This window comes from Argiope bruennichi, chromosome 10 (genome assembly GCF_947563725.1).
Source record: "Argiope bruennichi chromosome 10, qqArgBrue1.1, whole genome shotgun sequence".
NCBI classification, from domain to species: domain Eukaryota; kingdom Metazoa; phylum Arthropoda; class Arachnida; order Araneae; family Araneidae; genus Argiope; species Argiope bruennichi.
The window spans coordinates 50,160,468-50,184,752 of record NC_079160.1 but is presented as its reverse complement, the minus strand read 5'-3'; the positions used below and the strand labels follow the sequence as shown (position 1 = coordinate 50,184,752).

At 27.8% G+C, this 24,285-nt stretch overlaps 1 protein-coding gene across 1 annotated transcript in view; it reads left to right on the top strand.

Moving 5' to 3' along the window:
- The window catches only part of LOC129988082 (AT-rich interactive domain-containing protein 5B-like), a 78,126-nt gene extending 54,589 nt beyond the window's left edge, over positions 1-23,537 (top strand). The window contains exons 3-11 of the mRNA XM_056096201.1: positions 1,868-2,150; positions 12,363-12,599; positions 13,518-13,621; positions 13,889-14,021; positions 14,134-14,186; positions 14,308-14,405; positions 15,932-16,337; positions 17,859-17,939; positions 19,103-23,537. Coding sequence (XP_055952176.1) covers positions 1,868-2,150; positions 12,363-12,599; positions 13,518-13,621; positions 13,889-14,021; positions 14,134-14,186; positions 14,308-14,405; positions 15,932-16,337; positions 17,859-17,939; positions 19,103-21,322 — 3,615 coding nt within the window. The 3' untranslated portion in view covers positions 21,323-23,537. The remainder of the gene's footprint in view (positions 1-1,867; positions 2,151-12,362; positions 12,600-13,517; positions 13,622-13,888; positions 14,022-14,133; positions 14,187-14,307; positions 14,406-15,931; positions 16,338-17,858; positions 17,940-19,102) is intronic.
- Positions 23,538-24,285: the final 748 nt, after the last annotated feature.

Genomic DNA, 24,285 nt, shown 5'->3' with positions numbered 1-24,285 from the left:
AACCGATAAAATTTTATTACAGGAAATAAAATTTGGAAAGATTTCTTATAAACAAATATACAATAACATTTTTGATAGAAATTACAATGGGAATTGATTTTTTTTATTGTTCTATTCAATGCTTTCTTGCAGTTTTAATTAATCGGAAGAAAATTTATCCCTAAAAAGATAGAACATATTATTTATTTTTTTGAAAAATAAAATTCTTTTCTCATTACATTTAAATGGCAATACAATTTTTTTTTTTTTTACTCCCATGGTTATAAATGTTCTGGACGAGCCAAAAGATTGTTTAGGAAATAAATGAACTACGAGATCAACGAGATAGTAATAAAACTTATATTATCAGAATGAAACTAAATTGTCTCTTAGCTTCCCCATTTCGCTCCATTTTATCCCCAGAAAATGTGTTCAAAGATTAGAAAAGATGCTTTCCCCTGCGAAGATTAAATTCTCACTGCCCGGGGAACGGTGTGCGTAATTAATTTGACATTATCTGCCTCGTCGGCATTAGCATGCATGGCCGTGCACTTCTGTATTGTTGATAACGTCTAAAACTAATTACTTATTGTTTAATGCGTCAAAAGATAATTATAAAGTTCAGGAAAAGAGTTTTTTTAAAACTTCGCCTGCGGGATTTTAACTCCTCCGTGATATATGCATATTTTGTAATTAACTGGCTAAAAAGAGAATAATGATAAAGAAACAGAAACGTTTTTAATGAAAGAGAAGGAAAAAGAGGCGGGAATTTTTATTTTGAAGAGAGAATTGTAGTTTCTTTGTTTTTAATTTGGTCGTCTGCTGCATTTTTCATCGTCTTATTCTTTCCACGATTACGATTATATTGTTTAATCTTTCTTTTTTTTTATTTTTGTATTAAACTTTTTGAATTCTTTTCCTGACGATATTTGAGTTTTCCACAAATTGCTTTTCTTTCTTCCTTTCTTTCTTTCTTTTTTTTTTCTTTCGCTTTTTTTATTTTTGAAAAATACAATCTTCAACTTAAAGCAATTTTATTCTTTCCAAATACATTTCCTAATAAATCACTCTTTTTTTCCGTTATGCATAACTAAATATAAAATTAATTAATCATAAAGCTAGAATACGTTCTTCTTTTCGTTTTTGCTCCTGAACAAGCTCATAAGAATTTTTTTAATAAGTGCGATATTTATATAATGCAAAATTAATTGATAGAGTTAATACATACTTCTAGCAAAAATTACAGATTTTTTTTAATGTGAAATTCTTTTTTATATATTCTGCATTTGATAAATACACAATCTGAATTTGCATCAACCTAAATTTTAAGAATTCAGATCTTTTATTCAAAATATTTTTTCTATTTATTCTTTTAACGTTATGATTTTGAAGTGTTTTTTTATGGAATAACAAATGGAATCTTTTGATCTGTAAAGTATGATGATATATTTAATTTTATGGGACGAATAAATATATAAATATGGCTGCAAAAACTACATTATATTTTGCTTCAGCGTTCTATTTTATCGTCAAATTTTTTGATAACTTAAATATAATAAAGCTAATAAATTTTTTTATGATACAAATTAATAAGTTACTACCAATTAATTAATACTAAATTAATTTAGCAATTACCATTAATTGGTTATTTTGAATTTATTTAAATTTTTTCTCGAAAATGCGTTACACCATAGTATTTAAAATATTCGATTTTCATTTAATTTTTGATGTCATCTAAAAATTATTTCTAAAAAAAATCAAACAATATGTCAATATCGTAAAAAATTTAATAGAATTCACTGTGAATGATTTGAAAGGACTAATTTTTATTTAAAAATAAAAGAAATCGCAACCTTTTAACTTGATGTCATTTTCTTTTCTTTTTCAGGATGAAGTTCTTGTGGCTTCCGATCGTGTGGTGCTTAAACTGGATGATCTTGTCAGCTGGATTACAGATGAGGTAGAATGGAATCACGGAATTATCGCACCCTGTGTGAAAAAACCTGTTGTCAAGAAAGAGGAAACTGATGAGCCCCAGAATGACAGCAACAATAATAATACGACATCTACACCTTCTGAGAACACTGAGAATGAAAATTCTGAAACAGGGGAGGACGAAAGTAAGAAAACTTCGGATGTAAAAGAAGAGGACGTTACAGAAACCGATCAAGGTCATTTTCCATATAACTATTTTATCTTTATCATTAATATTTTTTAGGGGTTGATACAAGCAAAGAAAATAGAAAAAGATACTGTTTGCCAGCCTGAAAAATTATAAGATTTGTACATAGTATGTCAATAATTATATAAGGGGGAAAAATAATAGTTAAAAAAAACAGGAACATAAGTTATGAAATGTTGTGTTAAGTTATGAAACATCATATTATATCACTAACATAATTTGAGCAATTTTAATTACACAACCTGAGAAGTTACTCTTTTTTAGCATTTTTGAATGTGTAAGAATTCATATTTAACCAAGCATCTGGTAATGATAGATTTTTTTGCTTAAAAATTTCAAATGCAGTGAGTACACTATTTAATATTTAAAAGAAATATAAATAAACATAATTTAATTTAAATGAAGGAATATCTATGTTTATTAATTGAATATTAATAAACATTAATACTCAATTTAATATTGTAACGTTTACATAACTCTACTACCTTATCTTTTGATACAACAGATGGCGTTACCATATTAACTTCAAGGTATATTTCCCATGATCCTTCTTGGAGGTCATTAGTAGATTGTGTTCTAATCGAGTGTCGTTTATTTTCGTGTTCGTGTTGTCTTGTGAGATGTGGAACTTAGAAAATAATTAAATAACTGTTCCTGAAACTCGTCTATTTTCATTTACCTCACAATGAAGCTATAAAGAATCTTGGCCCTCTACAGTGAAAATATTAATAAAATGTATCCGAAATATAACGGTTTCTGTTAGTAAATTTTTAATCCATATAATATTTTTAATATTGTATATTAATTGGATTAAGTAATCTTTTTGATGACTTAGAGATTTCTGCTTACTCATTAGCATTTAATTTCCTGCCTTTCGAAGATCATGCAGTGCTTGCTATAAAACAAAGCTCGTTTATATTCTGTATCAGAAAATGTTCTTTTTATATCAGCTTAACTTATCTGCCTTTAAATTTATTTACCAGTTTCATTTGCGCTCGAATTCTCAAATAGAAAGGGGAAATAATCACCGAATTGAATAAAACGAATTTCCTTGCTTTAGGAATTCAAAAAGGTTCTCTACAAATTTCCTGTGAGCGGATAAGATGTGTTGATGTTATGCTTAGTAGAGCGTTACGTTGAGGAATCAATTAAAATCTTGAACCAACGAAATTGAATGCAGTTTCAATCAATCCACGTTCTAATTTTTTTTTCTCCTCAGATATGTTATTTTTTTATTTATTTTTGTTCTTATTGAAAGGAATTATAAATAGAATTTCCAAACCGACCCTGCAATTGGTTGGGTTACCTGAAAGCTGTAATTATTATTTACTGTCGTCAAGAATAGTTTATACGTGAGTGAATTTTCGTATCGTCTTAAAATCGTCTGAGTTTCTCCGTCTTGGCGACATTATTTATTCCCTTAATGAATATTCTTTTGATATTAAAATGTGACCTTCGGGACTTTTCGTAAACTTTTCGCCTTCTTTGTTGTAGTATAATTTTTATATTATATAACTGACTAGAAATTGAATAAGATTAACGTATTTACTTAAGCTTTTTTTTTTTTTTTGTCTTTTGTCAAGAGTTAACGTTGCCTTTTCAAATATTCTTTAATTTAGCTTTGTGTTTATTCAATTTGTTAAATATTAGATTTAAACCATGGAATATATTTTCTGAGTGGCGATATGTTCTGCCTTACATAATTATTTATGTTCCCGATTTTCATTTTCTTTATCGCCTTGACATTCTTGTGTTAAATAATGAATAAATATAAATACAAATTGAAAAATATAGACCGTTATATGAAAATAAAGAAAGAGAAGTTACACTTTTATATCACTCTAGTGTCATGAGATTTCTATTACTTTAAAAATGTCCATGAACAAGTGTAAGGTTATTTAAATAAAGCAGCAGCAATGTCTGTTACAATTTAATGATTAACCTATTAAACGAATATTACGAAATATAAAAACCATTATGGTTACAAATCATTTATATGGTTGTGTAAAATTGTTTTTGCAATGGTTTAATTTAAAGTAAAAATAAAGAATGATCAACGAAAAACTTCTAAACTGAAAAGTTTCAGAAGCAATAAACACATGCATATTTTTGCCTCAAAAACAGAATACAGAGGATGTTTCATATTTCATTATGAATTACATTCATATTTTGTTTTAAATGTTTAGTTTTATAGTTCTTGTTCTTAACTAAATAAATTTAATTTAAACAAATTAATCACTTATCAATAATAATAAATGTATGATTAAAAGGTGAAAAACAAACCATTTATATAGCCATATAATTGTTTTTGCAACAATTTTTGTATACTAAAAAGTAAAAAAAATGATTTTTATAATGAACTAGCTGGTAGGCGGCGCGTTGCTTCGCAGAAAAAATAATTTTGGAAATATCGAAATAGCGATCTTGTTTAATTAGGAATGATAGAAAAAATGATATTATTTTCATTTCGGCAATGAATACATTCATTGAAATTGAATAATATATAAAAGAGAAGTATAACTAATATTTATTCTGTTTTTTGACTTTATTATTCAAGTATATCTAGACAATATTTTTTGTAGTACTTCAATAGATAATATTTTTTGTTTTTTCTGTCTTCAGCAAAAACAAATAAATTTCTTGGTTGTCCGGCTCGTGTGCAACCAATATAGCCAAAAATGGCTCTTGCGCCAATAAACCAACACAACAACATCGTGTGCAATCATCATACAACTGGCCATGTGAAAAACAGGGTCCTAGGTTTCTAGTTTCAAAGCAATATGTTGATAAAATTTTATCGCCATCGGATGAACGGTACAGCAACACATAAAATACGAACAAGCAAAAATTTATTTTTATATATTAGATTGTAAAAAATAATTAGTATTTAAAACACGAAAGCATAACATTTTCTTTATATTCATTATTATCATTTGTATTTATTGATTATATAAGAAAGAAAGCTTCAAATCTAATCAAAATTCTACATGAAAGAGAGACGGGGGGTTTCTAGTTTCAAAGCAATATGTTGACAAAATTTTATCGCCATCGGATGAACGGTACAGCAACACATAAAATACGAACAAGCAAAAATTTATTTTTATATATTAGATTGTAAAAAATAATTAGTATTTAAAACTGGAAGCATAACATTTTCTTTATATTCATTATTATCATTTGTATTTATTGATTATATAAGAAAGAAAGCTTCAAATCTAATCAAAATTCTACATGAAAGAGTGACGGGGGGGGGGGATCTGCTTTCTTTTTTTAACCGCAAACAGAACATGAGGCAATGGGTGTTCATCATTTCTCTCGTAATCATTTATCTTTCCTAAATTTGGCGATGATAAAAAAAGAAATAAACGAAACCTGTTTGCGTGATTTTTCTTTTCTTTTCTTTCTTCCTGCATATCGTTTCAAGGTGAGGGTGAAGTTTTTTTTTCTTTTTTTTTTTCCCCTTCTCTTTTAATTAGAGCTAATTGCCCGTGACCTCTTTCTCCTTTCTTATTTTCTGGTAACTGCAACCGACGCCCCTGTTCTTCGATGAAGCGGTTTCACAGTGCAGTCCTTGGTTTCGAATATTCTATTAATGTAACGAGCAACTTTTTTGATTTGTTTATTTTTTTAATCGCCTTGATTTGAAAAGATATCTTTTATTCCGGACAAGTAATTACAAGTCTTTTTTTCAGTGATTGATCTTTCGTTATATAATTTTTTTTTTTCATTTAACAATCATTTTGAAATGAAAATTATGTATTATTTGAATTTGTCTATAATTTAAATGTTATTATTTAATGTTAATAATACTGATAGTAATTTAAATCAGTTTTTTTTCTTAAAAAAATATTATTATAAAATATTACTATATTAAAGTGCAATATACTGTAGAATAATAATATATATCTAAATTCTTGTTGATGTTATGTAAAATTTTAGTGAATTATTTATTGAAGTACTACGAAGGGAAGAGTCTAGTGGATTTTCTAATAGGCCATTAATTGTATATTAATTAATATTTGATAAATTCAGTGATGTTAATGAATTATAAAGGTAGTTTATCCCTTAGTAATGAAACGAAATATGTGAATTTTATATTCCATAATTATATTTTCTCCATGTATATTTATGTAAAGTATAATGATAGATAATCAAAAAATAATGAAGTAAATAATTTTGATCTATTTTTAAATTGGGGGATTTAAGAGGTTTAAAAAAAACTTTTTGAAAAAAAAATGCTTACAATTAATTTATAGCGTAACATGACAAATTTGAATGATATGAAAAAAAAAAAAAAATCAAAATGAAGGGGTGGGGAATCAGTGCAAAAAAAAAAAAAAAAAAAAAAAAAAAAAGCCTTAAAATATTTTAAAAATATTGGAAACTTTATGAAGAAAAAGAAATTTCTTACAATTAATTTATAGTATATTGCAATGATAAATTACACGAAAAAAAAATCAAAATTGGGGGAGGGGGTAATTTACTGTAAAAAAAAGCCTTAAAATATCTTAAAAAAACTTCCTATTTAATCTCTATTTCCTTTTTTTTTTTTTTTTTTTCACACATGCCTTTCCTGAATTATGAATCTTAAACAGAAGTACAGGGGAAAACGTGGAAAATAAATTGCGATAACCCTGTAGCCTCTTTAGGCTTGTTATTGTTTCTCAATGGATATTTCATTCAATTTAATTCATCCATGCACCATAAACGCCATGAAAGCTGTCTCTGTCTTTAAGGAAGTATAGTTTCCATTTATCAACTACGCTCTGTTTAATAATGTTGAGAGTTGACTTTGAAATTGGACGCAGATGCGCCCGCTGAAATCCAATTACGATCACAAGGAGCTCTTCAATGCATTTTAAAGGAGATTAAGTGCAATGATTACTTGGAGCTAGCATGTTTATGTAATTGCAATGAGGAACTGCGCGAATTATTTCCCAGTGATATGAAAATACTGCCATTTTGTTGCTGTTTTTTAGTATATGGTGATGAGGGAAATGAGCAAGACATTTATGAGCGATGAAATTGAAACATTAATTATTATAATATACAAAACTGTTAGCTTTCTTTCCCTTTCTTCCTTTTTTTTTAGTTAAAAAAAATCATATTGGCAATTTCAGATACCCCCCCCCCCCATCCACCTCTCTATAGTTATGATTTTTATATATGTATATATATAATTATGGAAATAGACATAACACTTTTTTACTGTGCCCTTTTTAAGACAAGACGGTGCGTGGAATGGTGGTAAAATCTAGACTTCAGAGCTGGAAAATTTCGGGTTCAATCTCAATTCCATGGGAGTAAAAAAAAAAAAAAAGCGTTATGTGAACTGTTTGGACCAAATATCATTCCGCTGGTTTCTCGCGGATATTTGGAGAGCAGAATGTTGGCTCAGTTAATGTCCTCGTCAGCTGACCATGCCTACGAAATCCAATTACGAGATCCATCCAAAACAGCCCTCGTGTTACTTGGAAATGGAACATAAATATAACTAAACTTTTTAAGACAAAAAAAAAAAAAAAAAAAAAAAAAAAAATTCTAATCTTGTATTCGTAAAAAAAATTAGACAATAAAATTAGTAATAAAATAAAAATATTTAATTAGTGACAATTAAGAAGTCTAGTATGGCCTGTTAATGCACTCATAGTTGCACCGAACGCACTGACTTAATATTAGTATCCATTATGCTTCCATAGATAAATCACAGGACTATAAAACAAAGTGCAGTTAAATAATAAATAACGATTATGATTCCAAATTAACTGACTCTGTTTAAAATATTTAATCTGCTGATTTGTATCGTACGTTAAAATAATCTTTGAAATTATTATCTATCAAAACAATTTTCTTAACTCTTCATGGCTACAAATAATAAAAAGTTTGGAAAAAGAAGGGAGGAGGTATGAATTCCTTTTTTTTATTCCAAATAAAATTTTTAATGACTAGGGAATGATGATTTATTATTTAAGAATCATTGGTCGAAACTAAAAGTAATAAGTAAAAATTCCTCTTAAAAATATTTATAGCTTATGTATATTGGAATAAAGCATTATTTTCTATTAATAAATCATTATTTGAACGACTATAATTGAATATTTAAAGTGGGTGTTTTAGTATTTATTATATTTTTATCACCAAAAAGTAGGTAATTATCATCTTTTTAAATAGTATATTAAAATATTTCATGTCCTCATAATAATTTTTTTATGAAAACGATTTTTTTTTCCATATATTTATATGATTTATTTTTAATATCTGGAAGTGGATTTTCACCTCAAAAAGGTGATAAACATTTTCAAAATATAAACTTTTCCGAACTTTTTTTTTTATTGTTAAAATTGACAATTTGCAGATTTAAGCACAAATTACTAAGAATTTCACAATCCTAATTTACTTTTGAATAATCGAATTGGAGATTTAAAATAAAAATGAAAAAAAAAAAAAGTATCTTTATCAAAAATATTTTTTTATTTATATCTTAGGGAAAAAAAATGATAATAATAAAAAAGAATAAAGAGAAGAATAATATTAAAGAAAGAATAAAGAGAAGAATAATATTAAAAGAATAAAAAAAAAAAGAATAATCTTAAAAATAAAACGCATATATTGTAATAAAAACAACAAAAATATTTATTAAAAGTCAACAGGAAAAAAGAAACACCTTGGCGCCAGCCTGTTTCAAGAAAGTAACTTACAAATGAGCGTAACATCCATTAAACGCGGTTACAGCTACTCAAAAATCTACCCGTTTTCACTTACTGTTCGTTCTTTAAAATCATTTTGAAAGCTCACGATAATTTATCAGCCCTAATGCTATACATTTCGGAGGAAATGCAACAAACTGGTGTATTATTCATGAAGGCTGCGAGCATTTGTTTAATGAATGGAGAGCTGTTTACACTTCATGAGGCTTGTATGTAATGAGGTTAAGTATAATTGCAAACATAGGGGAAATATAGGGGGAAAAAAAAGAGAGAAAATAACCGGTAGGGAAGGGAGAGAAGTGATACGCGAGTTTTGCTTTCTAGCAAGTGGTGCAGATGCAAAGCAATCAAGGAGCTTTAATAAGTCCAATAAAAAAGTAATTTTATTGAATGGCATTATTAGGGTGCAGAATTTTTAACGAGGCTCATTTTGTATGCGAGTCATTCACTGTTCGTATATTAGGTTTTGAAGTTAATAGTAGAATTATCGTAAATATTTTAATTTGAATATTTTCTAACAAGGTAAGGTCGTTATTTTGAGGTACTCAATTTATTACAATGCAGGCTTTATTTTACAAAATTATTTTGATATTACTTTAAAAAATATATAAGTGCGGGGGGTTATGAAATGTATGTTTATTGAGTATTTAAAGTGTTTTTCAAATATTCTTGCTCGTTTTACTTTAATTTTTATTTACGTTTTCTAAGAGAAAAGCCTTTATTTTTAAATTAAAGATTAATTTTTATTTAAATAAAAAAAAGTGATGCGTCTGTTTTTGCATATGCTGCTAACATGAATTGTTCCAGTAAATATTTTTCTAACAAGAAAGTACTTGTTAAATAAATTTTGAAAGATTAATGAATATCTCAAATCTAATTTTAATGGATTGCATAGCTACGTAAACATGTATATTAAGATTTGCATCTTTTTGAAAACCAAAAAGGTATCTCTTATTTTGAGTAAAGAACTATTCTTTTTGGATTTCGTTTTTTGGACATCATTAATTTAAAATGTAAGTATAAAAAGAATTTTAATGTAGCATGAATTTATCTTAAAACAGTTCGAAAATTTCTTTAAAATTCCAAAAGAGTATATGATTATATTTTTTGTAAGATGATCAAAATAATATCTTTTAAAATTGGTTCTTATCATAAGAACTTTTACCCATTTTTGTGAAAAACATATGTTAAATTGGGTATTTCTTTGTGTTAACGCCACTATTTAAAAAATTCTCAAGTTTTATTTCTCTTGAAATAATGTTAATACGGGAAGTAAACAGCGGCTGAATCATTTTGAAAATACTAAGATTTAAATATTACTGAAAGAAATAAAATTGGAAAACAGGAATTCGAAATCATTTCCTCAATCATAAAGAACATTTTTTTCCCCAGTATTACATGACGAAACGTGAAGTTAGTTGTTGAGGCTTTATCTGCCTTTCCCTGTTACCATAAGCTTCTATTAGTGATGTGAATTTATAATTCACTTTTTACATGTTATTTAGCGATGAATGGAACTTTATAATTTAACTGTTTTCAAAGAAAAGTGGAATTGAATTTTTTAGAAGAATAAACAAAATGAAATAAATTATGTTTAGAATACAGACATTATTGAATGAGAGGTAGCTAAATATTGAATTTACACCGGTTTTTTCCCCTTTCCTTGAAGCTCTTAAATAAATGATAAGATATGATTTTAGGAAATAAAGAATAATGGGCCTTAACCAGAATCGGAGATTTAATCGTACGTGTTGACCCCCCCCCTCCCCCGCCTATATTATAAAATGTTTTACGACATTTTTAGTCTTCTGAGAATAGAGCAAATGCTAATTAGACAGTTTAGAGAACATTTTATCGTTTGCTTTTCGCCTTTTTTTTAATTGTTATATTTGGTGCGTTTTATTTTCAGAGAAGTTAAAACTTCTTTTCCAGGTTATAATGGAGGTTCTCATGAATAATTAATTGGCGCCTTTTAAGCGCGCCACCTCATCTTTCTCCCCACTCAAATTTCGAGGAAAGAGAGTTTTATTTGTGTGTAATATTGATTATGTATTTCGCGGACGTTCTTCGAAAATTCTTTCAAGCAGTCAAAGCAGGTTTTCCCAGAACGAATTGTTTGTACCTAGAAGATAAAGGTATAAATCTGTTTTGGATTCTTCGCCAAAATAAAAGGCTAATGGATAATAAATATTTTATTCTAATGAGGGGATTTATCGAACGACCATTAAAGTGGAAGAAATGGGAAATCAATAAGTTTTCTGTTATGCTTTATGCATTTTAATTTTCATTCTTACAGTAAAAGACTTTAATGCATAAAAACCTGATTTATTTTGATAATGGATTGGCATCTTTTTTTTTATAAACGCCATTTTTAAAAATTATTTTACTAAGTCATATTTAGAACAGAATATTTATTATTTAGAACATGATTTGATTTTTAATCAAATCATCATTTGAACTTCTATAAAATATTCATAGTAAAATTTTGGGAGGTAAATTTTTTTCTCCTAAAAATTTTCCTGTATGTTCCTTTTGTGAATGATTTAGGTACAATTCGGTTTTAACGACGACTCAAAATAGCCAAGAAAAAATTTCGCCAAATTATAAAAATATACTCAAGTGCTTTATTATTTATTATAAAAGATTTTGAACGTGCGAATCACTTAATATAGTTTGACGATTAAAATCGCCAATGTAACGAAATTTTTTATTTGCGCTTTTTGGTCGTCGTTACAACTAACAAGTACCATGATTTAATTTAATTTTAATTACTCATTATCAAGTATTTTCTATTCTTGACAGTGGATGTAATAGTCTTTTTCAGAAATAATTATTTAAATTAAAAATAAAAATTATTAGAACAGATTTACTATTTTAAAAAAAAGAAAGGAATGGAATCTCAATAAAGAATGAAGATAAATATGTGCAACTTACATAGGTTTAAAAAAAATGTACTGTGAATATATGTTTTAATTTTAATTATTGGAATATAATAAGCTCTTGGGTATGACTCATTTTTAAAAATTTTCATTAAACAGAAATTTGAAAAATATTTTCTGCATATTTTAAGTTTTCTGAAATATATTAAAACTTTATTAGTAAATGTAAATTATATTTTCAGAGTAGCTTTTTAATTTTTCAAAATATAGATCCTTTTAATGAAGCATATATGGTAGATTAATGCCTTATTTTGAGCTTACACTTTGGATGATTTGAAGATTTGTTTCTAAACTTTTAAATTGTTCCTTCTTATACTATTTAGAATTATTCTGAGAATCAATTACGAAAATGATAATTAAAAATACAAATATCGATGTTTTTCATTCTTAATATAAATAATTACTGAATATTTCCTCACAAAAGATTTATTCTATGAACTAAACTTAATCAAATAACGACATAAATTTAATTCATTCAGGAATAAGAAATAGTTATAAGAAATTCTAATTATGTCCTAATGTGCTTTTTTTTTTTTTTTTTTTTTTTTTTTTTAGATGCAGAAGATGAGAAGGGCACTAGAGTCCTTGTGCTGTCATATCAGTCTTATTTCCGTTATCGCACAATTCTGAAACGTTTAGATGGAAGTGATCAAACAGAATGGTTACAGAATTCTATTGTGATAGCTCTTGGTGGTATAGCTCCACCTAGCCCCAAAACTCGCATATTATTCTGTCGTGACAATTTTGAACACGATGAGCTTGCTCATCATGAGCTTAATTGCGAATATTTAGGTTAGTTGCTATATTTTTTTTATCTTTTGGTTACTTATTATATATTGTTTTGACTTTTTATTTATTTGAACTCGGATAGTAATTAATACATTGCACCTTATTATGTTTTTGTATTTTGAAAATTTTTACTTATCTTAGTATCTAATTACAATAAATAAATTATATTTTAAAATTACCTTTTTGTTGACAAAGTTGTAACTTATTTCTAGTAAAGCATATAGCACTTTACTATAAAATTCTCTCATTTGCATCTATTATATTAGCCTTCAACCAAAATTCATTATAGTCAATATCATATCTTTTAGACTTATGCATATGAGAATATAAAATTTGAAATATATAGAAAAATTATGTACGAATAAATAAATTCTTATACTTGTTGGACTTTTATTTTTTCATGTTTATTCAGTAGGAACCAACAGTAGAGGCAAAATTACATGCTAAATCATTTTTGATAAAATATTTATAAAACCCTACTTTCTTCATAAAGAAAGATTTGGATATTAAGAATCCCAAGACTTTTTTTTAAAACATCATTACAATATCATTTGCATATCATGTTGTATGCCTTATCATTTAAAACTGATAAATAAGCAACTCGCTCCATAAATTAAAAAAATATATATATCAGCCTCTATTTACTGACACATGTTTATAAAGAGCATTTTGTTTTAGACTATTTCCTGAAATAGTCTAAAACCCCTGGTGGCAAAAAAAAATGCCACCAATGTTTTATATTTTATTTAAAAATATAAAGCGTTAACTTATATTATTTTAAAGGCATCTGCTAAATTTTGATTTATTAAATGATGTTATATTCATCTACATTTTCATATTTTTTTGTATTACTAAAATAATAATTTAAAAATTTGCATAAATTGAGTTTTAAAAAATTCAATCTTTGTTTTTCTTTCTTAGCTCCAACATTAAAAGGAAAGCGAAAAAAGAAGAAAACAAAAAATACTCGTAGTATTTCACCTGAATCAAATTCTTCAGAGGAGTGTAAAGATATTGAAATCAAGGTATTGAATCGTTTAATAATTAATATCAAAGAATTTTGAAATCAGTGTTGTTCATTCACTCTTTGCAAAGCTTGTCAATATTGTTATTTCATTTGATTATTAAAAATTTAATTAAATATTTTTAAAGTTATTTGTCTTTCAATTAATTTTTTTTCAAAAAGATGATCTTTCTTTTTAATTTGCATCTTAATATACTATAGGATTATTCAGATTTAATATAGCTTAAATTTTAAGATTAATGTTTTTTTTATTTTTTTTTATTTTTAGTGTAATCAAAAAACAAATGGCTTAAAACAACCACCTATTAAAAATGAGCAAGAATTCCTTCAAAGGTTGTTCAAATTTATGAAGAAGAGAAATACACCAATTCATCGGGTACCTCATTTAGGTTTTAAACAAAGTAAGTTTAATATAATCATTGTTGAATTAGTTTAATCTAAGTTGCTACACATAAAATTTGCTTTGTTTTTATTTATGCAGATGCTAATTTGATGTTTTTTTAAAAATTTCAGTTGATTTATATATATTCTACTCATTTGCACAAAAATTAGGAGGATATGATAAAGTAAGAAACATTTTTTAATAATCTACTATTTTATTATATCTTCAAACCAGTTATTTTTTCCTCTTAAACATCACATAAGTACAGCTGCATAATATAATTTTTTAAAATTTTATTTATTTAGATTACAAATAAGAAATTATGGAAGCATGTTTACGATGAGCTTGGTGGCAATCCTGGAAGTACAAGTGCTGCTACTTGTACAAGGAGGCATTACGAAAGGTAATGTTATCTCCAGATTTTTTTTATTCTGTTCTTATTTATATTAATAATGATGGATTGTCCATGTTTAAAAAACATGTATATTTAAGCAGAAGTGCTTTTTTCATCAAAGTACATGAATTATTTCATAATAAGCATTTGAAAAAAAAAAAAAAAAAAAACTTTTCAAATGCTTGTTTGAAAATATTTTGCCTTTTCCATGTAATTTAAAAATTAATCATTTCCAATTTTACTATACAAGATCTTAAATATGAAACTGATTAGCAAATGTTGAAAAGTTATTAAATTTTTTTCTCTATTAGAAATGTTTTATACTATTTTATTCGTCTCGCATTTTTATTTCAAAATTTTTAAAAATATCTTTTTTTCTCCCTTCAAAATTTTAATGTGTAATGCTTTTAAAAAGATAGTGTATAGATATCTTCAGAATTTATCCAAGACTTTTTAATAGACTTATTGATTGATAATGTTTTCTAACTCTTAATACACTCATATCCATATAAATGCTGCCTAATTGGTTTTTGAAAATTGCTGAAATACATCATTTTGTTATATATGGCTTATATATATATTAATATACCGGTATTCCACTGCTGCATCAAAATTGTAATGAGAAAATTGCCATTCAACCTCAGTGACAGGTTTTTAAAAGTAGAGAGTCAGCAAAAATGTTTTTTCATCTTCTATTGCATGGTAGCATTTAATATGCTAGAGGGCACTTCAGTATATAGGTTGTAAGACTGCTAAGCATACTCTAAGCATATTAGATACGCTAAGCATACATTAGATGCTTTGGCAGAAGAGACTAATTCCAATCTGGTTAATTTGCCAAATGATTTTTTTAAAAGTCAATAAACACCTTGCTTCACCAAAGCACTCTAGAAAATACAAAGATGGCCCTTGCTATTTGCTGTCATATTATATACATTTTACATTTATTTGCATAGATTGCATTAATTTCATTTGTAAAATGACTTCTTACTTTTTCTCTGATTTTTTTTAATGTTTGGTTATTTAATATGCTTTAAAAGAATTGAAAGTTATGACCCCTCTCTTGTTGTTGTAATTATTTAGAAATAAATATTTAATTTTTTTACGTTGACCAATAAATTTTTATGATTATAGTTGATTATTTGTTGTTGAAAATTATTAGAACTAATTATATCATTATTATAAGAGTGTCAAATTATAACTTTATCATTGATAGTTCTGATATAAGTTGTTCACGCAAATGCTTTATTTTGCAAAATGCATTTTTTACAAAACTACTTTTTATGTTCAATTTGGTTTTAAAGGTGACTAAAAAGTGCCAAGAATTTTTTTATATAAAATATACTAAAGTGCATTATAATTTATAATGATAAATTTTAAACATGTAAATCATATGCTATATATTTTGACGGTCAAAATCGCCAAATAGGCAAAGTTTTTCTTGGCATTTTTGGTCACCATTACAACCGACAATTGTCACCTTTTATTCTTTATGTTATATTAAGACATTAAAATCTTTTTATTTTTATTTTCAGGTTACTGTTGCCATTCGAACGATTCATGGATGGCATTATATATAAGCCAACTCCACGTGGCAAAAAATCCAACAAAAAGAAACCACAAGAACAGGAGGGAGAAGATGGTTCAAAAGAAGAAAATGCCGATGGCACACCAATCAAAAGTGAATCAAATCTTGCCATTAATGCTGAAGCCGAAGATGCTTATGCTTTTACAGATTCCAATCATGAAAACAGCAATAGTAAAGATAGCAATTCTAATGAGTGTAATTCCATTGGTGATGAGCAGGCCCTCATCAATGAACCACCATTTTCTGATGAAGACAGTAAAACTGTATGGAGTATTCAGAAGCCACCTGATTCCAAAGATGAAGCCAGTCAGGATAAAGATGACAGCAAACCTATCAAGCCTCTGATTATTCAGGTAAATATGTGAATAATTTATCTTTTATGTATGCAAATAATAATTTATCTTTTATGTATGCAAATCATGCTTGCAGCCGATGATTGTTAATTAATGAAATTTCTCTCCGATTTTTTCCTACCTATCATATAGTTAAACCCATATATGCATATGTGGAATTTAATTAATTCATTTGGTAAAGGAAAGGGAAAAAATGTTATTTCTTGCTGCATTTATTAGTACAATTTGGTTTTAACAGTGACCAAAAAGCACCAAGAGAAATTTTTGTCAAATTATAAAAATATACTCAAGTGCATTATTATTTATTATGAAAAACTTTGAATGTACAAATCACATACTATATTGTTTGACAATTGAAATCGCCGAATTGACGAAATTTTTTCTTGGTACTCTTTGGTTACCATTAAAACTGACAAGTACCCATTTATTTGTATGTAACTACAAGAATATATATTTCTGTGATAAGCATAGTTTTCTACACTCCACTCTTTTTAGCTTCATAGTTTTCTTTCATTAAATTCAGAAGCTTCTGCAATAATTCAGAGAATGATAATTGGCTGAGTAGTTTATGTAAGATTATGCCTGGAAATGTCAGAAACCATTCACAGATTTATAAATGTTTTACCTATTGATTTGTATTTTCATCTATTAGATGATTGATTTCCCCTGTTAATTTTTAAGCATTTATCTTATTTACTCTCTTTTTCAAAGGAAATAACATTTGGCAGTAAAATGTAATTCTCTAACTTTGATTACCTCAACTTAAAAAAAATTTCTCCTCAAAAATGTCCATTTTCCATTTTATTCAAATTTGAAACTGTTTATTAATGCTAATTCCTAATTAGATTCGTTTTCATTTCATGATAGAATTGTCATATTAACCATATAATTTCTCAGCTATATTGTAACTTATAACCATAATTGCAAACTCAGGACCTTGTCTAGTTATTTGTACTGGTAAGTCACTATTGATAATAACTTTGTTTATGTAATATCAATTTGCTGAATAGTTTATTTATACCAAAAATGTATATGCTCTCTCAGAGTGTTGGTATTTTTATATATGCTCATTCTGTTTTGTTTTGGTTTTGTTGTTGTTGTTATCTCTAATATTATTTTTGTGCATTGTTTACTAATTTATTTGATTTTAATACTTTGAAAAAAAATTATAATGTATGTTGATTAATTCTTGTGACATTATACTTATCTAGTAACATTTCTTGTCTGCTGATTATTACTACATTCCATGCTGATGTAAAAAAATCAAGTATCTAATCACCTAATATATTATTCTACTTCTCCCCCCCCCTTCATAACATACACTTTTTTTTTATCTTTCTGAAATGCTGTATTTAGATATCTTTGATATTCTTAAATAGTATGACTGTATTCTTAAACAGTGTAAATTAAAAACATTATCAAATTTTTATAATGGTATAATGTATTTTTAGAGTTTTGCTTTCCTTTTAATTACTTTTATTCCAATGTATAGTTAAAATTATTTTTGATTTTATCCTGTAGAAAGGACAAAGTGAAACTTTTGCTGAAAAAGAAAGGAAATGGGATGAAATAAGACGAAAAAATGCTGCTGCTAGAAAATGGGTATGTACAATAGATTTGGAATAAAATTCTGAATTCATTTTTATCCTTTGATTTAATTAAATCTATGTATCCTGAAAATTTTAAATGAAACTTTGAACATGAATATAATGTTTTTAAAACATTTTGGCACTCTTTATATTATTGTAATTCTTGGTTTATTTTATATTTCCTTTTTTTAAAAATTTATTAAGGGAGCATAATTAAGCTGGTAGGAACCTATTTCACCATAACATTTTATAAGTTTTGAAAAAAAAATCTAATATTCAGTTTTTCAAAATTATTTTTTATCACTGTAAAAAGTTTATTGTTCGTTCAGTATTGGATTGAAGTTTATTCGAATTTAAGGCCAAACTGTATGTCTTTAAGTATGGTTTCTGTACTATACATTATATTTGTAAATGGTATTTACATTCTATTGTATCTTGCTGAACAATTTATTATTAATTTTTACTATCTCTTCATTTATTAAGGAATAGATAGAATTTTAAAATTATTTCATGAGATAAACGTGTATTTCATTCTATCCTTATATTTTGTTAATTTTATAAATCTTTTAATCTATGCAGTGAGAGGAATGGTTACCAAATGTAATCTATTCATGTGTAATGTTTGCTTTTCCAATTTTTCTTTTGCTATATTTACCGTACATTTCAGGGGGGGGGGGAGTTTCACTAAATTGCTTTAAGAGACCTAAAAAAAATATTTTTTTACTTATATAAATGTAATAATAATGTATGGATACTCTATCTTGCATTTTCTTCGATCAATATAATAATGGGGTCAGTTGAGAATTTTTCCCTATCTCAATTGCATTTTCTTTTTCTCTTAAAGTGTTCTAGAAATGATTAATTACATTGCAATCGTAGAGCTATACTTACCAAGATTGATTAATAAGATTTTAGATATTCATGCATGAAAATCTTTTTTTTATATGTTCATTTTGTTCGTAATACAAAGTTTTTGTTTTAAGATAATCACCTAGTGTGTTGTAATTTCCTTTTTTTTCTTTTGTCTTAAGAAACTTTTGAATAATGTAAGCAATCTCTTTTTGTACCATAATTATGAAGATAAAATTTTATTTTATTCTGTATCTTTAAGTAATGAATGGATTTTTTAATTTTTTTATTTCTTTATCTTTTATTACTAATATTTTTCCTTCTTAGGTTCGTCAGTCTCGGTCAGGTCGTGGCTGTAAAACTCCAGTACCTGAAATTCCACCTTTCAAACAAGAGAAACAAGCTTCAATTGCTGGAGAACCTGGAACTATGGAAGACCTAGCTTCTTCCTCGCCCATGAAAATTAAATCTGAGAATGGGGATCCTATTTCTGATCAAGCTTCTATACCTTGTGTCACATCTCAGGACAAGCTAGCCCAAGAAAGTAAATCCAATCTTTCATTACTCTCTGGTAATCATAACATGAGCAAGTTCCTTCCTCCAGTTGTTAGTCCTGAAGCACTTAATGGTAAAACCAAGCTTGAAATTCACTCACAGAAAAAGCGTCACATTCTTGCTAAAGAAACACCTTCTCGCCTTTCTTCTGGTAAGAAAACTCCACCATCTGCTGTTAAAATTGAAAATGACAAATATGCCAAGTCTTGGTGTGGTTATCCAACAAATGCTGATCCATTACTTTATCAAGCATCTTTAAATTCAAGAATGGATAATTACCCTCCGGGATATGTCAAAGGCCATTTACCTGCATCTTACAATGGTGGTGGAGCTCGTTCTGAACCAGACACTGCTCGTGATTATCCTCCTCAGACTGGTAGACAGTCGGTTGGGTCGGTATCTGCATCTAGTGTTGTTTCTGTTGAGGCTTGTACAGGCGATGAGAAACCCTTGGTTCCTCAAAGAAGACCTTCTGTCATTCAGCATACAGAATATGCTGCCACATCACCATCGCCATCTCTGTCACCCAAACAAGTTGGCTCTGATATCAGCAGGAATGTATCTCCAAAGGACAGCACACAATCTGTACCTTTTTCGAGTCCAAAGATTAATCTACTCCCTAATCAGTTGAGTTACTCTATGACTGGCAAAGTTGCTGAATGGCTCACTAAAGGAGTGCATGAGGTAGTTGCTTGCAAGACTCCATCATCTGTAGTTGAGAAGAATGTTGAACTGCATGACAAAGTGATGATGCCTTCCAGTTGCAAAATGCCAGGAGCTGTTGGAACTGGTAAAGTACCTGTAAATAATGTAAAAAGTAAGCAGAGCAGCACCACAAATTCTCATAAGTCACCACGATCAAAGTACTCTAGCTCTCATCGCCACCGTAATTCTGATGGAACTGTTAATGGTTCATATGCATCTGCTCCCCGAAATGATATCAGAATCAATGCAGCACATCAAAAAATGCTCCATCCAGTTCCATCTCCATATTCTGTGATGTCAGCACCGAGCAACACTCCAAAATACCATCCCTCTGTGAATCAAAAGACCAAGACTGACATTTATCCCAATAGTCCATATTACAATCAACCAAAGCGATACAAGGCCAACAGCATTATGCCCATTATGATGTCCCCAATAAGTCCACGTCCTTCATTGTCTCCATTTGCTCGTCAACAAACTTATTGCACACCACCACTGAGTGATATACCGAAGACAACAATTTCTGCGCACAATGACTATGATTCTGTTGTCTTGGACCTCAGTGTTAAGAAAAAGCCAACACATAGTGCACCGCCTCCGAGAACAGTAGCTCCTCCTGTTAATGTATCGCCTGTACCTGAGGAAGGTGTGTGTTTGGATTTGTCAATCAAGAAGAAACCAAGCAGTGCTGCAAATGACAATGGCATTGAAAACATTACCCCACCACTTCCCTTATCTCCCAATCCTTCATCACAACCTGTGTCGTACATGCCATCATCATTAAAACCCCTTCCCACCCTTATAGCTTTGCAGGACTTGGCAAATGAAGAAGCTGCACGGCGAGGCTATACTTCCAGTAATAATCGCATACCACCAATGACTAGTGCTGGAACTCTACCTGCAGCTGGCCCACCCCTTGTAATGCCACCTGCAATGTTCCCTGGAGCTGCTCATGGCAAACTGCCACCAGCTATTGTCAATACTTTACCATCCGTAGCATATTCAAAGGACATGGCCAAAAATTTATATATTCCAGGCAACACACGTCATTCACAGTTTCCCCCTTATGTGATACCCCCATATTTTCCCTCCAACTGGACTGCAGTAGTCAATGCATCCACAGCGAATGCGAAACAGACAAATAATTCTCAAACTAGTCCTTTGGCCTATAAAGGTATGGTTAATCATAGTGTCTTCCCTAAGGATTATCCATACAATGTTAAATCACAGTATCACCCTGTGCTTTGTAAAGATAGTGGGCATTATCCATCCAACGATAATAAATGATTCTATGTTTAAGGATTGTATTTTTAGAGCTTTATGTAGTGTTATAAAAAAAGAATATGCATGGAATATTTTATAAACAGACTTTTACTTTCTGCTTGTAAAAATTTTAAAGTTGCATCTTAACAATGTGAAAGGTACAAAAAAGAAAAAAAAAAACAAAAACACATCCTGAATTATTATTCTTTTGTGTGGCAGCATTTATTTTTTCCCTTCATCCTTTTCTATATTATTTCAAATAAAAGTGTTATTGCTTTAAATTCAAAATCTTTTAATAGTCTATATTCAAACATAATCTATTAATTTATCTGACATTTGTTTTTAGAAGGCCATTCTGTTATTTAAATACTGATTGACTATTTATGTTAATAGTGCTACAATTTATTATTAAATTCTGCATAATTGCTGAGTTTATATGAATTTTTTTAAAATAAATGTCACATTATTAAAATGTATCAGTTACCATAAAATTAGTGTGAAAATAATAAAAGGATGATAAATATTGAGCAATTTAAATATGATTTTATTTATCCATATTAAAAGTTTGTGGGTGATGAAACTTGAGAAGCACGTATTTCACAAATTGCCTGAATTTATCTTCTGTCTTTCATAGTTATTATTAAATAAAAGTTATTTTTATTAAATTGTTCTTAATTTATTAATGCTATCATGTGTAAACTTTAAGTAAAGAACAAATATATGCCCAGTTCAGTCATTGGCATTAGAGGTGTGCTTTTGTCGAAAAGGATTCATAAATTTGTATCAGATTATGCTTTATTAAAGAAGTAAGGACAAGGGGATAAGAAAAGGAAGAAATTGGAGGCAGGTAGGATACTTCTTTTTGATATTTGAAAAGAATCCAAATTAGAATGTCTTGTTTCCCTTATTTTCTACATTTTGCCTTATTATGGCATCTAATAGCTGACTCTGAATTGCTGGGATGCGTTCATTAATATGATTAATGATAGTGGCAATTATATGATCAATCTCTATAGTTTTATTAGTTGAGGAAAAACGTAAGATATGAAATGGCCTCCAAGAATTGATGAAGTTAGCATTGACAGATTATTAAATGGATCAAATTTGAGAAGATGGAGAATTAGTACAAGCAAGGAGGCAACGATAGAGGAGAGTTATATAAATTATACTTTAATTAATTCATTTAATTTTATTTTTAATTTTCGAGAGATGCCAAAATTGAAATTTGTTCCAAGTGTGAAGGTTTTTAGAGCCAGCCTTGAATGTTTATTTATCAATGTAGTGATGAGAATCACAATTTTAGATAAATTTCTTTTGTTTTTAAATATCTTATTTATCTTAGAATATCTTATTTTTTGAGAAATTTTATAGCATTTTCATTTCAATTATTAGAATACCAAAAATTTAAATAATAACATCAGATCACAGTATTTTTTATTGCTATCTAATTGCAAAGCATATGTGATAAAAATTTTGAACAGATACTTGTAAATAATTCCACTTTTTTTTTTTTTTTTTTTTTTGTAGTAATCCTCTCTGTACTTTGTGAAATTTGTTCTTGTGTTGGACTTCTAGTTAATTTATTCTAGTACAGGAAGTCTTGAAGAATTTTGAAAAAAATGTTAAATTAATAACATGATTAAAATAGAAAATTCATTTAATTTACTGCTATTCTTATATTTTTGGTTTTCAGTAATGATTTGAAAAGGTACGTCAGCTGAAAGATGAAAAAATTTGCATGTTACGTTGTTACAAAAAGTCATGAAGTCAAACATGAAATGAAATAATTTTTTATTTTTATTTTATAAGAATGGGCTTCTAAAAATAGATAAAATATATCTATTTTTCTTTCTTAAAATTATTCCAAAATTAGTTGTGGCAACTATGAATTATTTTTATATGTGAAATTTGTATTTTTATATTTTTTTTGTTGTTGAATCACTTTGTCATCTGTGAACTCATGATTTTTGTTTTCAAAATAATTTATAATTTTTCAATACATTTTCACTTTTAAATCCATAATATTGATTGTTTTTTTTTTAGAAATCATGAGTAAATGTTGCCAGGCATTTTCATCAGCTCGAACTTTTATTTAAAACCATCTCATTGATCTTTCATATCTTATGAAAAATAATACAAAAGGTTGCTAACTTTAAAATTAATTTTCCTTTACTTGTAGTTAGTGTTAATTTTTGCCCTTTCCTGTACTCTGTGCATGAACTATTGTTGATTTTTTTTTTTTTAAAAAGGAAGTTTTCCCTGAAAGATAAAATTTTTAATTAGAACAGTGGGTAGATGTTTTAATTAGTATTTTGATGTGGACATGCCAATTTGTAAAGATAATGAAATATGTTGCAAAGCTTCTTATGTTATGTTAACAATTTATAAATTGTATTGTATTCTGTGAAGAAATATTTAGATGAATTCTTGAATGTTATATTTGCAGTCAGTTTCTGTGAAAACTGTGTATATTCGAAATGAAATATGTATTTTTTAAACCTTAAAAAAAAGGGAAAATAATCATGATGCTTTACATTTTGTTTCTTTTGTAAAATCATTTATGTAAATTCATTCGTTATTTTGTTTGTTTTCATCTTTTTACTGATCTCATCAATGTGCTATTGAACAGCTATGTGATATAATGCAGTGATTGTATCGAATCATAATGAGAAAAAAAAAAAATAATCACTTTTGCTGTGTATAAAAATTGTTGTATAAAGAAATCATCCTATCGCAATGTTTTTTGTTTTTTTAGAAAATGTGCTACCTCTTTATCTTGATGCTTTTCATTACATGTAAACTCAAAAACAGGCATGGAATTCATGAAAATGGATTAAAAGACTGAACATTAAAAATTGTTTGTGTTTATTTTAAATTTAAAAAAAAAATCTTGTAGTACTTTTTTATGAGCTTAACAGCAATTGAAATTTAGGATTAAATGTTGCTAGTTCAGTAGCCTTCCACAACAATAAAATAAATAAATAAAT